This window comes from Pongo pygmaeus, chromosome 1 (genome assembly GCF_028885625.2).
Source record: "Pongo pygmaeus isolate AG05252 chromosome 1, NHGRI_mPonPyg2-v2.0_pri, whole genome shotgun sequence".
In the NCBI taxonomy this organism is placed as follows: Eukaryota; Metazoa; Chordata; class Mammalia; order Primates; family Hominidae; genus Pongo; species Pongo pygmaeus.
This window is the reverse complement of record NC_072373.2, coordinates 219,432,191-219,447,500: the sequence shown is the minus strand read 5'-3', so window position 1 is coordinate 219,447,500 and position 15,310 is coordinate 219,432,191. Positions and strand designations below refer to the sequence as shown.

Genomic DNA, 15,310 nt, shown 5'->3' with positions numbered 1-15,310 from the left:
TGTGTATTTTGCCACAATTAAGGAGTAAAAAATATTTCATTTAAAAATGCTAAAATGGAAACTATGCTTATCTCTCGGGCAGTGGGATTAAAGTTGGTTATATTTTTCTTTTTTTTTTTTCTTTTTTTTCTTTTTGAGTCAGAGTCTTGCTCCGTTGCCCAGGCTGGAGTGCAGTGGAACAATCTGGCTCACTGCAACCTCCGCCTCCTGGGTTCAAGCGATTCTCCCGCCTCAGCCTCCCGAGTAGCTGGGATTACAGGTGCCCGCCACTACGCCTGGCTAATTTTTGTATTTTTAGTAAAGATTGGGTTTTGCCATGTTGGTCAGGCTGGTCTCAAACTCCTGGCCTCAAGTGATCTGCCTGCCTCAGCCTCCCAAAGTGCTGGGATTACAGGTGTGAGCCACTGTGCCCGGCCTCTGGTTATTTTTTTCTTTATTTCCCCAATTCTCTACTACAGTTGGGTATTTTTCTTTTTTTTCTTTTTTGAAACAGAGCCTCGCTCTGTCACCCAGGCTGGAGTACAGTAGTGTGATCTCTGCACACTACCACCTGTGCCTCCCAGGCTCAAGCAATTCTCATGCCTCAGCCTCCCAAGTAGCTGGGACTACAAGTGTGTGCCACCGCACTGGCTAATTTGTGTGTGTTTGTGTGTGTGTATCACCCCTGGCAGTGTGTGTGTGTGTGTGTGTGTGTGTGTGTATATATATATATATATATATATATTTTTTTTTTTTTTTTTTTTTGTAGTAGAGATGGAGTTTCGCTATGTTGGCCAGGCTGGTCTCAAACTCCTGGCTTCAAGTGATCTGCCCATCTCAGCCTCCTAAAGTCCTGGGATTACAGGTGTGGGCCACCACACCTGGCCATGTTCTTATTTTTAAATTGAACAAATGTATTTAAATAATTATTTAAATGATATTTATTTTAATACATGTTTGTTGTTTAAAAAAAAATCCAAATAGTATTAAAGAGAATAAATCAAGAGCAGAACCTCCCCCCAGCAATAGCTTTTAAATCCGACATAAAATGAACTGTCCAGAAGAGGGTAGGGGGACTCAGTGCCCCCTGCTCCCAAGGGCAGACCGCACCTGCCTGGGGTGTGGTGGACAGGTTGGGACCGTGTACCCTCCCTCCCGGGTCATCAGCTTCTCTCTGGGCAACTTCGCTTTAAGTCCAGGAAGTCTGAGCGAGGAGGAGAGAGCTCAGTGGCTTCTGTCACATCCTAGGCAGAGAACAGACAGCAGAGACAAGAGAGTCCAGATCCTGCAGGCCCTGCAACTGGTTGGTGAGATGTGGGGTGCTGGGAAAGCGGGGAGATGGAGCCTGGCCACGCAGGGCCCGAGCTCCACACTGGGCAGGGGCAGGGGACCCTGGGTGAATGAACGTTTATTGTGCATCTGCTTTGGCACATTCCCAGAGACAATCTCATTTGAGCCTCACAGTGACCCCCAAGAGGAATTGTGCCCATTTTACGGATGGGGAACTGAGGCACAGAGAAGTTAAGCAACTAGTTTGAGGACACACAGCATGAGAGGAGCACGGCTTGCATTTCTGGGCTGATACACTGATGCAGGCCCACACCAGATGCTGGAGTATTGGAGCTAGACTTCACTTACTCAGAGATGGGGGGTCCCCTGCGACAGGCACCCCACGTGTCAGGGGCCCCTCCTGTCTCGGATCCTCCCGTCTGCTTACTCTCTCTTTTCTCTCCCTCCTCCCTTTCTCCTTAGTGTTCTTCCTGTGGTGCCAACAGAAGAAACGAGCCAGACAGGAGAGGGAGACTTGGCGCAAGGCCACCAGGGCCACACAGAGGACAGGGAGCTTCCCCCAGGCCTGGCACTCTACTGCTGCAGGTGTAGCCTGGGCAGCCCCACTGAGCCCCCAGCACCAGAGAGCTTGGCTGTGCAGGTAGGACGCCCTTCCCTTTTTTTTTTGAGATGGGATCTCACTCTGTCACCTAGGCTGAAGTACGGTGGCACCATCTTGCTCACTGCACCCTCCACCTCCCTGGCTCAAGCGATCCTCCCCCCTCAGCCTCCTGAGTAGCTGGGACCATAAGCATGCGCCACCACACACAGCTAATTTTTTGTATTTTTGATAGAGACAGGGTTCCACCATGTTGCCCAGGCTGGTCTCAAACTCCTGAACTCAAGTGATCTGCCCACCTTGGCCTCCCAAAGTGCTGGGATTACAGGCGTAAGCCAGCATGCCTGGCCCCTACTTCCCTTTAAGTCAGCTCTTGAATCCTAGTATTGAGAGGCAAGGATGCAAATAGGAAATGGAAGCAGCTATCGACTGAACATGACTAGAACATGCTAGCCTGCCCTGCTGGCTGGGATTTGGTTATAAGCAAAGCTTAATCCCAGCCTCCCACCTATGCCCATCATCACAGTGGAACCCGTGGCTGGTGGGGGAACAGACAGGAAACTAGCAGTCACAAGGGTGTATGTGAATACCACCTGGCTTAAGTGTTGTGAAGAGAAGGAACACAGATCTATGAGTTTCTTTTTTTTGCTCCCTGGTGGTTAACTTTTTATTATGGGGCATTATTATTATTATTTTAATTAATTAATTAATTTTTTTGGTTTTTTTTGAGACGGAGTCTCGCTCTGTCACCCAGGCTGGAGTGCAGTGGCACGATCTCGGCTCATTGCAACCTCCACCTCCTGGGCTCAAGCGATTCTCCTGCCTCACCTCCCAAGTAGCTGGGACTACAGGCGCACGCCACCACGCCCGGCTAATTTTTTTGTATTTTTAGCAGAGTCGGGGTTTCACCATATTGGTCAGGCTGGTCCTGACCTCAGGTGATCCACCCACCTCGGCCTCCCAAAGTGCTGGGATTATAGGCATGAGCCACCGCACCCGGCCTGTGGGGCATTTTTATCTTACTCAAAAGTAGAGCAGATAGGATAATAATCCTCAGCACACCAATCACCCAGCTTCAACAAAATCAGCCTCTCTTGAAGCTTGTTTCATGTGTACTCCAAATACATCCCCCGCTCCAAATTATTTAGAGGCAAATCCCATGCATTATACCATTTCATCCATAAATATTTTTGTATGCCTCTCTAAAAGATAAGGACTCTTTAGAAACATAACCACTGGCCAGGCTCAGTGGCTCATGCCTGTAATCCCAGCACTTTGGGAGGCCGAGGCAGGTGGATCACTTGAGGTCAGGAGTTCGAGACCAGCCTGGACAACATGGTGAAACCCCGTCTCTACTAAAAATACAAAAATTTGTCGAGCATGATGGTGAACACCTGTAATCCCAGCTACTCGGGAAGCTGAGGCACGAGAATTGCTTGAACCCGGGAGGCAGAGGTTGCAATGAGCCGAGATCGTACCACTGCACTCCAGCCTAGGAGTGAGACTCCATCTCAGAAATAAGTAAAGAAATAAATAATAAAAACATAACCACAATACCACTCTCACACCTAAAAAATAATGAAACAACTGTTCCTTAATACGAATATCTGGCCAGTATTCACATTTGCAAGTATATATTGTATTAGAGTTTGCAATAAGGTCCATGTATGGCAGTTGGTTGATAAGTCATTCAAGTCTTTTTATTTTTAATTAAAAAAAAAATTAGAGACAGGGTCTTACTGTGTCACCCAGGCTGGAGTGCAGTGGCGCAATCATGGCTCACTGTAGCCTCAAATTCCTAGGCTCAAGGGATCCTCTCACCTCTGCCTCCAAGTAGCTGGGACTATAGGTGCGTACCACCACACCTGGCTAATTTTTAAATTGTTTGTAGAGATTTAATTTTTTGCCATGTTGCTCAGGCTGGCCTCGAACTCCTGGACTCAAGCAATTCGCCCACCTTGGCCTCCCAAAGTGCTGAGATTACAGGTGTGAGCTACCATGCCTGGCGAATTTTAAAAAATTTTGGTAGAGACAGAGGCCCACTGGTGAGCCATGATCACACCACTGCACTCCAGCCTGGGCTCAAGCAATCCTCCCGCCTCGGCTTCCCTGAGTGCTGGGATTACAGGTGTGAGCCACCACGCCCGGCCTGTTAAAATCTTTGTAAACTATAGGCTCCCCTTCATTTTTTTTATTGCATGTTGTTTGTTGAAGAAATCAACTTGTTTGCCTGCTAGTTTCCCACTGTCTGCATTTTGCTGACTACATCCCCCTGGTGTAGTTTTCTGTGAGAATGTTTAGTGCAGGAAGCTGACCTAGACCAAGGTTCAGTGGCGATGTGAAGGATGAAGAGTTGCCTGGTGGAGGAAGATCAGAGAAGGGTAGAGGGTTCAGAGGCCTCTGGCCAGGAGTGTAAGATCCTGAGGCGTAGCAGAGCCGAATCGGACCCTTGTTAGTACAGGGTAGGTGGGCTGAGGGTAGTTGAAGATGAGATTGGAAAAATCTGTGGGGGCCAGATCAGCACCTTGTTGGCCGTGGGGAGGGGTTGAAATTTGATGGTAGAGCAAGGAGGCTACCGCTGGAGGATCAGCAGGTGACTCTGATGATTTGATTTGAGATTGGAAAAACACCACTGGGTTACTGAATAGGAAATGATTGGAGGAGGCCGAGAGTGGATGCAGGGAGGCCAGGTCAGAGGCTACTGAGGCCACCACGCTGCCAGAGGTGATAGTGTCATGGCCTGAGCAGGTGACATGCAATGCATCTTCAAAGCAGCCCCATTTTACAGATGAGAAAACAGAGGCTTGGCCAGGCACGGTGGCTCAAGCCTGTAATCCCAACACTTTGGGAGGCCAAGGCGGCTGGATCACTTGAGGTCAGGAGTTCAAGACCAGCCTGGCCAACATGGAGAAACCCCATCTCTACTAAAAATTAAAAAAAAATTAGCCGGGCATGGTGGTGCATGCTTGTAGTCTCAGCTACTCGGGAGACTGATGCAGGAGAATCGCTTGAACCCAGGAGGCGGAGGTTGCAGTGACCAGAGATCGCACCATTGCACTCCAGCCTGGGCGAAAAGAGCGAAACTCCGTCTACACAACAACAACAAAACACGGAGGCTCAGAGAGATGAAGCGGCTTGCCCAAGTCCTGGGTAGCGTGTCTGGCAACGGCAGGCAGCTGGAGCCGCAGTCATCAGACCTTGCAATTGACATGGGTACTTTCCCTCTGTTCTCCCAGGTGCTTCGGGGCGTGGCAGCAGTTTGTGCAAAGAGGATCCTGGTACCGAGACCACCTGGCTGACCGCCGGACAGGGACCCTGAGGAAATGCCTGGAACAGTGGGTGCGGATGAAGCAGCTCCGGGAGTCAGATGGGGCAAAGGTGACCCAGCTGTCCCTCTGCCGGCAGAAAGCAGGTGAGCTAGTGTTGGCTTCCGCCCCAGCAAACTGTGTCACTTAAGCCCCTTCTTCAGTGGTCCACAGTTGAATATGTGAATTCTTGTGGGAGGTGGTAGAACTGGGGCTTTCTAGGAGGGCAGCCTGTAGGCCTGGGAGGGTGCAGGAGGGGTCCCAGAGTGGGCAGGCCCTGGCTGAGCCACATCCCTATGTCCCATTACGAGCTGCTGTGGGTGAGAGACTTGGTTCTGCTCCTCCCACTGCAGGCTCTCTCGGTGCTGGTTATCCCAGATCCTGCCCGGAAGGGATGTGGGCCCTGCTCTTGGGAAGCTCCTGGTGTGATGGGGGACACACAGCCCTAACCCCCACCCCAAAACTTAACTGGGGGCCTGGTGTAGTGGCTCACGCCTGTAATCCCAGAACTTTGGGAGGCCGAGGAGAGTGGATCACCCAAGGTCAGGAGTTCAAGACCAGCCTGGCCAATATGGTGAAACCCTGTGTCTACTAAAAATACAAAACTTAGCCGGGTGTGGTGGCACATGCCTGTAATTCCAGCTACTCGGGAGGCTGAAGCAGGAGAATCGCTTGAACCCAGGAGGCGGAGGTTGCAGTGAGCTGAGATCATGCCATTGCATTCCAGCCTGGGCGACAAGGGCAAAACTCTGTCTCAAAACAAACAAACAAACAAACAAAAAAAAACACTTAACTGGGGAAGATGGGATCTTTGAGGTGACCTGGAGGGGAGGACTTAGAAGCGGTGGGACGGAATAAGAGGGGAGAGCTCCCAAGAGGGGCCCAAGGCAGCAGGTATCAATGGCTATGGGCAGAGTGAGGTCAGTAGGGAGGCAGCTGACTGGACTCTTGATGGTTTCTTAGGACGTGAGGCTCTCTACACCGCAGGCCCTGGAGCCTGTGGCCTGGGTACAGTGGGCCAGGCCCAGGGGCTGCAGAAGCAAGGCCGGGGCTCCCTGCAGGATGCCTGCCGGACACTGGCCCTCTGCCGGGCGCTGCTGTTGTGGAAGATGCGGCTTTTCCAGCGCCAGTGGGCCAAGTAGGTGTCCTCGAGCTTGTGACCTGGGGTTGGGCCTAGGGGCTGTGGGGTGGGCACGTGAGCAGTGCTCAGCACGAGGAGGAATGTGGGAGGAATATCCCATAGGGCAGTAACTGCATCCCACTCCTCCCCATGGCCCTGCACAGGGCCTGGCACACTGAGGTGCCCAGCCGATGTCAGGCCCTGGGAGGTGGCCTAGGGACACTGGAACAGTGATTGAGCAGAGGGCCACTGGGGGCCAGGGGGCTGCCAGAGATGCAGACATGGAGCTCTACAGGGGTGGCCGGAACCCTAGTGAATGTCCGTCTCTCTGCCAAGTGTAAGTCCCTGGTGGCAGGAACCATGTCTGTCTGGCTGTCACCGCTGGCTCCCAGCTCCCTGCAGGTGCCTGGCATGTTGCAGGCACAGAATAAATACTGTAAAGGAACAAGGGCAGGAGCCAGGGATCAAGCTCTTATCTCCTCTCCCATTGGCCTCATTACATGACTAGAGAAACTGAGGCTCAGAGGGCTGGAGCAGCTTGCTGTAAATCCCAGTGAGAGTCAGGAGCCAGAAGGTCCTGTGGTGAGACCTTGGTGCTGCCCCCACACAAGATGGTCACTGCTGGAATTCAGAGCCCAGACGAAGGCTGTAAATGAGGGGAGGGTGGCGATCAGGAGAAGCCAGCTTCCCGGAGGGGATGTCAGGAGGAATGGAAGCCAGCAGTTGCAGGGTTAAGAATGCTGTCCTTGGCTGGGTGCGGTGGCTCACACCTGTAATCCCAGCACTTTAAGAGGCTGAGGCTAGTGGATCACCTGAGGTCAGGAGTTCGAGACCAGCCTGGTGAACATGGCGAAACCCCATCTCTACTAAAAATACAAAAGTTAGCCAGGCGTGGTGGCGCTCGCCTGTAATCCCAGCTACTTGGGAGGCTGAGGCAGAAGAATGGCTTGAACCTAGGAAGCAGAGGTTGCAGTGAGCCAAGATCATGCCACTGCACCCTGGACGACAGAGCGAGAATCCATCTCAAAAAAAAAAAAAGAATTCTGTCCTTGAAAACCACACACCCATGTGGTCCACTTGGACCCTCAGCCTCTTTCAGTGTACCCCTGCAACTCCAGGGGAATTCAATTCACCGTGACCTTTCAGAATGTGGGGGCACTGCTCACATGCCTGCCCCACAACCCCTAGGCCCTCCCTTTCCAGCCCATCCTCTGGCCTTTGGACTTCAGGGCACAGTTCATATCTCCTGGCAGCTCTCCCGGGGCACCCTCCTGGCCTAGATGAGTTCCAGGTCTGCTGCTATTTGGAGTTTGGGGAAATGACCTTCCCCCGGGCTCAGCTTTCTTATCTTTATAAGTGAGTGGAGGCAGAAGTACTGGTGTGGTTGTAGGGGTGGGCTCTGGAGTCTGGCGTCCCTGGGCCTGGGGCTCAGCTCCACCTCTGATCAGCTGCATGGGCTCCCAGCCCGCCCCAGGAGCATGATGAGGCCAGCCAGTGATGCAGGTCCTGCATTAGCTAAGAGCTAATGCTCTTAGCTCGGTTAGCCAGATGTGGTGGCACGCACCTGTAATCCCAGCTACTCAGGAGGCTGAGGCAGGAGAATAGCTTGAACCCAGGAGGCAGAGGTTGCAGTGAGCTAAGATTGTGCCACTGCACTCCAGCCTGGGTCACAGAGCCAGACCCTGTCTCAAAAATAAATAAATAAATAAATAAAAAGAGCATCAGCCCAGTCAGCCCAGTCTCAGCTGCTCACTGAGGTCACTCAGAGAACCCTAGAAAAAGTCTGGAAGCCCAGGCTGTACCCTGACCATTAAGTCAGAATCTAGCAGAATCCAGGGTGGGACCCTGGTGGGCATCGGTATCTCTTGAGGCCCCCAGTGATCCCAGCATGCAGCCACTGCTGGGGGCGGCAGTGTGGAATGCTAGCCCAGTGTCTGGCCTGTGGCGAGCACCCTTTCAGCCCATCTCTTTCACAGCGGCCAGGGTGGGGTAGCCCCTGCTTGGCCACCCTGCACAGCCTCAGGGTGAGGCTGGGTGGGGCACTCACCTGCCCCTTCTCTAGCTCCTTCTTCCAAGGCCTGCAGCAGCGGATGCTGCAGCGCAGCCTGAGATGGTGGCACTTGAGGGCATTGGGCCCAGATGCCACATCAAGCTGCACCAAGACCCCCTCGGCTCTGGAGCCACTGGGCAGCAGCACACTACAAGACTCTCTGGAGAAGGTGAGAGGTAGGTGGGTGGGGACGGGCTGGGGCAGGTAGGGGTGGGTTGGTGGAGATTGTGGGAAGGGGACAGGGTGGGGGACCCAGGACTCCACATCTCCTTCCCCAGGTTCCCAGGGCCCCCGCCCTCCAGGATACTCTCCAGGGGAGCCTTCTGTGGGCAGCTGGGCAGCGACAGCAGGGGCAGTGCCTTCTGCTCTGGCAGGCACGGGCCCAGCAGTTCCAGGGCACAGCCAGGTGGTACTGGCATACCCTCCAGAGGCGGTAGGGACCCCTCCCCATCCGCCCGCCACTCTACGGACTTACTGTTTCCCAGCCCCTTCTCCCATCCACCCTTGGCCTTCACAGCAGCAGCCCCTTGGGGTCTGCACCTCAGGGGGCTTCAGTTCCTCCTGTCTTCCAGCCCTGTCCTACTGAGAGGGTGTCGGGGAGTGGTAAGGCCCTCTACAGAGTCACTGTTCCTCTTGGAGATTTCGCAGCTGAGGTTCCTTCATTTATTCATTTCTAGCACAATGCATAAGAGTTGGTCTCCCTGGGTTCTAATCCCAGCTTTGCCCCTCACTGGCTGTGTGATCTTGGGCAAGTTGCATAACTTCTCTGTGCCCTATTTGCCTGTCTGTAAAATGGGGTTAATAGTACTCGCTCCAGTGGGGCAATGGCGAGGCAGGGCACATACATTCCCCAATGCCGTGTGTGGCACGTTGTGAGTGCTCAGTCCATAGCAATGTTTATGGCTAGCGGTTGAGCACAGGACTTGGCAGTGGGGGTCTAGAGTCCCACCCTATCCCCACCACTCATCATCGTGACCCTGGGAGAGGTGCTTGGCCCCTCCAGTCCCCAGCAACCCACCCTCCCATAATGGAAACAGAAGAGTCACCCAGAGCCTCCTGCTGCTGGGGAGGGGAAGAGAGAGGAGGGCGGGGCAGGGCTGGCCTGAGATTTGGGGGACAGTGGCCATCCTCAGGGTGGACCCTCCCTTTCCCAGTATCTTCCTCAGCTGGAGCCGCTGGGCAACAGCCCAAGGGGCCTGGAGAGAGCTGGCTTCCCACCGGGCCTGGGATCGGAGCTGCAGGGCTGTGCTGGGCCTGTGGCGTCAGCGGCTGGTGCAGTTGCGGCTGGTGGAGCAGTGGGCCCAGGAGCGGGGCTGGCGGCTGGCACGAGATGCCCTATGCCACTGGTACTCCTGCTGGCAGGGTGAGTGGAGACTTGGTCGGGGGCACTGCGGGTGAGGGCAGGGCCAGGGTCTGTCTGAGACCCAGACTACAGCCCTGGCCAACAACTTGACTGTAACCTCATGGGAGAACTTGAGGCAGAGGCTAAGCTACATCTGGACTCCTGACTCAGAGAAACTGTGAGATAACAAACATCTGTGGTTTAGAACTAATAAGTACTTGGGTAATTTGTAACACAGCCATAGATGACAAATGCAATTGATCAGAGAGGTCCGCTGAGCTGTGACACTGACTTAGCTGGGTTCAAAGAAAACAGGCCTACCAACTCTTACACATTGTGCTATGAATGAGTAAATGAATAGACCTCAGCTGCGAAATTTCCGAGAGGGACAGTGACTCTGCAGAGTGCCTCACCACCCCCCACACCCTCCCATCCCCTAGCGAAGTCTGGTGATGAGACCCCCACAGGGCACACCCAGGAGTCGGGTGGCAGAGCAGAACCTGGGGGCTTGGACTCTGTAGTCTTGAGTTTGAATCCGTGCTCTTCCATACCCTGGTTGTGTGAACCTTAAACAACCTACTTAACCTCTCTGAGTCTCACTCAGCTTACACATCTGTAAAATGGGGATAATGTAGTCCCTACCTCATCACCTTTATCTTCATCCTTATCCTCACCTGGCCTCTAGGAGTCACTGGTCTGATCCCTGAGTTGGGAGAGAAGTGGGCAGAGTCATGGTGCCCTTAGAGGCCAGTAGAGTTAGTCAGGGACGGTCCCAGGAGGAGGTGAGGAGGGCTCAGTGGGGCAGAGCAGTGGAGAGAGAAGTTGAGGCATGGGAAGGGGTCAGCAAAATAGGGAAGTGGGAAGGACTGGATTTGCAGAGCTGGCTGAGGGTGCAGTATGTTAGAAGCCCTGAGGAATGTGGCCAGTGAAGGGAGGAGGGATGGACCCAAGGCAGGCTTGCTCTCTGGGTCTTGGCCTCTGGGCAAAAAGAGCTGTTGGATGGCCCAACCAGTCTTTTTTTTTTTTTTTTTTTTTTTTTTTAAGACAGTCTCGCTCTGTTGCCCAGGCATGCAGTGGTGCGATCTCAGCTCACTGCAACCTCTACCCCCTGGGTTCAAGCAATTCTCCTGCCTCAGCTCCCCTCGTAGCTGGGATTACAGGCATCCGCCACCACGCCTGGCTAATTTTTGTATTTTTAGTAGAGACGGGGTTTCACCATGTTGGCCAGGCTGGTCTTGAACTCCTGATCTCAAGTGATCAACTCACCTCAGACTTCCAAAGTGCTGGGATTACAAGCGTGAGCCACCGCACCCGGCCCCAACCAGTCTTTTTATAACCTGATATCAGAAGTGACATCCCATTGCTTCTGCCAAATTCTATCTGTTAGAAGCAAATTAATAAACCCAGCCCATATTCAAGGCAGGGCATTGCCCAGGACACGAACACAGGATGCTATCTTGGAGGCTGCCCACTACACCGACACATCGCATTAATGAGCTGGCAGGCAGGGCTGTAGTGGTTCTGGAAAGTCAGGTCCTGTCCCCTGGGGACAACTGCTTATGCAGCCCAATCATTCCCCGGCAGGAACACTGAGCCAGTGTTTCCAGAACTTCTAGTTTTTACAAAAAAATTGAAAATTAGATTTTTGGGCCGGGCGCAGTGGCTCACGCCTGTAATCCCAGCAATTTGGGAGGCCCAGACTGGCGGATCATGAGGTCAGGAGATGGAGACCATCCTGGCTAACATGGTGAAACCCCATCTCTACTAAAAATACACAAAATTAGCCAGGCATGGTAGTGTGCGCCTGTAGTCCCAGCTACTCGGGAGGCTGAGGCAGGACAATGGCATGAACCCAGGAGGCAGAGGTTGCAGTGAGCTGAGATCGGGCCACTGTACTCCAGCCTGGGCGACAGAGTGAGACACCACCTCAAAAAAGAAAAAAAAAAGAAAATTAAATTTTTACCTGAATTCTCCAGATTCGAAAACATTGTGGCAAAATTAACAAATAAAAACAAACCCAACAACTCTATGAGCTGGGCTGGCCTGGTCACCAGCAGGACACCCGTAATAGAGGCTTTTAACCCAGACAGTCAGGGCGGCCTCCTCTGTTCCCACCTGGGAGGGGGCGAAGGGCTGAGCAGAGGCCCATGGGGAGAGGCTGGGGTGAGCACCCAGTGGCTCTTCAGCATCTCTCTGGCCCCAGGGCAGCAGTTCCGGCATGAAAAGTGCCAGACATGGGTGCAGATCCACCTCCAGGGCCTGCAGAAGGCGGTGTTCCAGAGCTGGCAGCAGGCAGCTGCTCGTCAGAGACGCACAGTGACCCGGCCAGAGCAGCTGCTACTGCAGAGGTGGGTGGGCCTGGGGGTGGGAGGGTGTTGATCCTCCCCACCCAAGGAATAGCAAGGAGAGCACCCAGGGGATGGGCAGCTCAGACGGTGGCCCAGATAGGAGGCCTACAGCCTGGGAAAAAAGGGGCATGAAAGGATATTCTAGCCTGGAAACAGAGGGCCATGACCACGGACACCTTATTATCTATTTTGGGAGTGGTGGCAAACCCCAACCCTAACCTGTGGCCCCAACAAGCCCCAGGAGTCCAGCTCCTGGCCAGGTCAGTTCTTTGGTTTTAGAGGATATGATTCAGATGGGAGAAATCAGCTGGGAACAGTGGATCATACCTATAATCCCAGCACTTTGGGAGGCCAAGGCAGGTGGATCACTTGAGGTCAGGAGTTCGAGGCCAGCCTGGCCAACATGATGAAACCCCATCTCTACTAAAAATATGAAAAATTAGACGGGCATGGTGGCAGGTGCCTGTAGTCCCAGCTACTTGGGCTCAGGCAGGAGAATCACTTGAATCTGGGAGGCGGAGGTTGCAGTGAGCCGAGATTGCGCCACTGCACTCCAGCCAGGGTGACAGAACAAGACTCCGTCTCAAAAAAAAAAAAAAAAAAAAAAAAAGGAGAAGGAGAAATCCACTCCTCGGAAAATCTACCATAATGCCCATTGTGAGGAGTTACAGCAAGGAGAATTCTGCTGCACACCGTCGCTAAGAGAAGAGAGTGAAATCTTCATTTAAGATGCTCTGGTGGAACATGTATACAGTTCATGAATGCATATTGTAAAACCAAGCAGAGGAACACAGAATGGCTTCTCCCACAGTTCAGTATAAATTTGCGAATGTTCAGTGTCCCCATAGGGGCAGTGAACTGTTGGCTACAGAATGGCTGACGTCTGTGCTTTTGCATCTGAGGGTGCAGATGGTTTTTTTTTGTTTGTTTTTTTGTTTTTTTTTTTGAGACACAGTTTCGCTCTTGTTGCCGAGGCTGGAGTGCAATGGTGCGATCTCGGCTCACCACAACCTCCGCCTCCCGGGTTCAAGTGATTCTCCTGCCTCAGCCTCCCGAGTAGCTGGGATTACAGGCATGTGGCACCACACCTGGCTAATTTTGTATTTTCAGTAGAGACGGGGTTTCTCCATGTTGGTCAGGCTGGTCTCAAACTCCCGACCTCAGGTGATCCGCCCACCTCTGCCTCCCAAAGTGCTGGGATTACAGGTGTAAGCCACTGTGCCCGGCCGTAGATGGTTTTTTCCTTGGTTTCTCAGTGAGTGACAGATGGTGTTTCTCTCCCTCACCAACCACTTGGGCATGTGATGGGAAGCAGGGCATGGCTGATGTGGAACTTGAACCCCTACTGCTGGTTCCCATCCCCTTGCAGGGCAGCCCCTGCCCTCTGAGGCTGAGGTTCCAAGATGGAAAGCCAGTGCTCTCACCTGTTACTGGTCGTTTACTGTTTTGTGGGAGATTTGCAGGTGTAACTTTGAATAAATGTGACTTTTGACTCTGAGAATGAGACAAGCCCTCCCATGCATCTGTTTTTGTTTTGTTTTGCTTTGTTTTTTTTTTTGAGATGGAGTTTTGCTCTTGTCATCCAGGCTGGAGTGCAGTTGCGCGATCTCGGCTTACTGCAACCTCTGCCTCCTGGGTTCAGGCAATTCTTCTGCCTCAGCCTCCCAAGTAGCTGGGATTACAGGTGCCCACCACCACACCTGGCTAATTTTTGTATTTTTAGTAGAGACAGGGTTTCACCATGTTGGTCAGGCTGGTCTCAAACTGACTTCAGGTGATTCACTCACCTTGGCCTCCCAAAGTGCTGGGATTACAAGCATGAGTTACCACACCTGGCCCAATGCGTCTGTTTTGCAGCTACTTCCAGGCCTGGTGTGAGGTTGTAAGAGACACGGGGGTGCTCCAGGCCCAGCATCAAGCCTTTCAGGATGGCCTGAGGAGAAGGGCACTGGGGGCCATGTTTGCCACATGGCGGGAAGCCCAGGAAGCGGCAGCCGGGGCACAGGAGCAGCGTGTGGCCCAGGCCTCCCTTGCCCGCTGGAGAAGCTGCGGGCAGCAAGGCCAGGAAAATGGGCAGCAGAAGAATGCCCGGGCCCCGCAGGCCTTCCCAGCATGGCCAGTGGCCCCGGGCATGCACCGTGAGGCCCAGCAGCAGGCAGGAGAGAGTGCTGGGGCCCAGGCAGCCCAGTGCTGCACCTGGTGCTGGACTCTGTGGGTGCGTGAGTCCTGTCGGGGCCAGGTCAGCCGAGCCCATGCTTCCTGGAAGCTGCGAGCCTGGTGAGTGCCGTGGTCTAAGCGCAGCCCCACTGTGCTTCCAGCTCAGGCCTCGAGCCTGTTTTTGGCAGGGGTAGAGTGTAATTCGTGGCTGGGTAGCAGGGCAAAGGTTCAAGAGGGTGGCTGGGGGTGACAGGGAGAGGCCGCCCTGGCCATCTAGTCCTGGGCCACAACCTGGCACCGCCTCTTGCTGTGTGTCCCCTCCTTGGGGAAGTCTCTAATGGTCCTGCCTTGCAGTCACCAGCACAGCCAGCCACTCAGCAAGCGCCATAAACGCGCTCTTGCCAGGGAAGAGGAGGCAAAGTGGCACTGGCAGGACTGTCCCCTCTCTGCCCCTAAACAGGATGCTTGTCCCCGTCTGTGATTTTCTCCTTCCAGGCCGCTCTCCATCCTGTTTACCCAGATTCTCCCTCCAGAAGAGGGAGAGTGGGAGGTGGGTGGGCCCCAGCATGCGGCTGGGCCTGGAGGGCCCCCTCCCGCAGGGCACTGGGAGGGCTCCCTGCAGAGAGTCCTGGCCCTGATGGCCCTGGCTGCAGACTCCTCCCTCTCCCGCAGGGTCCTAGAGGCCTCGGCGCAGTTGGCGGCGCGCGGCGGTGTCCAGCGAGCCATCGTCACCCAGCTCCGGCCGGCTGAGCTCAGGCCCTTCCTGCGGACGGCGCAGCTCAGGGTGCGGCTGGGACTGCGGGCCGAGGCCCGAGGGGCCGGTAACGTACGCCCCAAGCCCCAGGCTGACCTCACGCTCTGGCCCCGGATGGCCAGCAGGGGGAGCCTGCTGCTGGACGCCCCAGCCCCTTGGAAGCAGGAGAAGGTAGCCTAGGCAGGGCGGGAGGTCCAAAAATGACCCTCGGACCACCGGCCGTAGAATCATCTTGATTCAGCCCGTGGTGGCAGCATGGCTGGATGCCTCCCCAGGGGCCCAGCAGCCTTGTACACACCACGTCTTCCCAGTTCTCAGTCAGCCTCTGACAAGCCACTCTGAATCCATCAGCAAAGATGAACCCGGC

General features: G+C 54.0%; 1 protein-coding gene and 1 long non-coding RNA gene across 5 annotated transcripts in view; one reads left to right on the top strand and one right to left on the bottom strand.

Moving 5' to 3' along the window:
- The window catches only part of C1H1orf167 (chromosome 1 C1orf167 homolog), a 29,443-nt gene that overhangs the window by 10,131 nt on the left and 4,002 nt on the right, over nt 1-15,310 (top strand). For 2 of the 4 annotated variants that reach the window (XM_054438874.2, XM_054438881.2), the window contains 10 exons: nt 1,228-1,286; nt 1,732-1,909; nt 5,104-5,279; nt 6,136-6,310; nt 8,355-8,511; nt 8,621-8,775; nt 9,497-9,705; nt 11,888-12,032; nt 13,890-14,309; nt 14,862-14,973. In XM_054438874.2, coding sequence (XP_054294849.1) covers nt 1,228-1,286; nt 1,732-1,909; nt 5,104-5,279; nt 6,136-6,310; nt 8,355-8,511; nt 8,621-8,775; nt 9,497-9,705; nt 11,888-12,032; nt 13,890-14,309; nt 14,862-14,973 — 1,786 coding nt within the window. Of the gene's footprint in view, nt 1-1,227; nt 1,287-1,731; nt 1,910-5,103; nt 5,280-6,135; nt 6,311-8,354; nt 8,512-8,620; nt 8,776-9,496; nt 9,706-11,887; nt 12,033-13,889; nt 14,310-14,861; nt 15,115-15,310 lie in introns of all 4 variants that reach the window. The other 2 variants (XM_054438864.2, XM_054438854.2) reach the window with 2 other exon arrangements.
- LOC129007761 (uncharacterized) lies at nt 6,749-9,314 on the bottom strand. The gene is made up of 3 exons (XR_008492391.1): nt 8,818-9,314; nt 8,340-8,502; nt 6,749-7,974 (listed from the first exon to the last, which is right to left on the bottom strand). It is a non-coding gene; the product is annotated as an uncharacterized LOC129007761 (long non-coding RNA).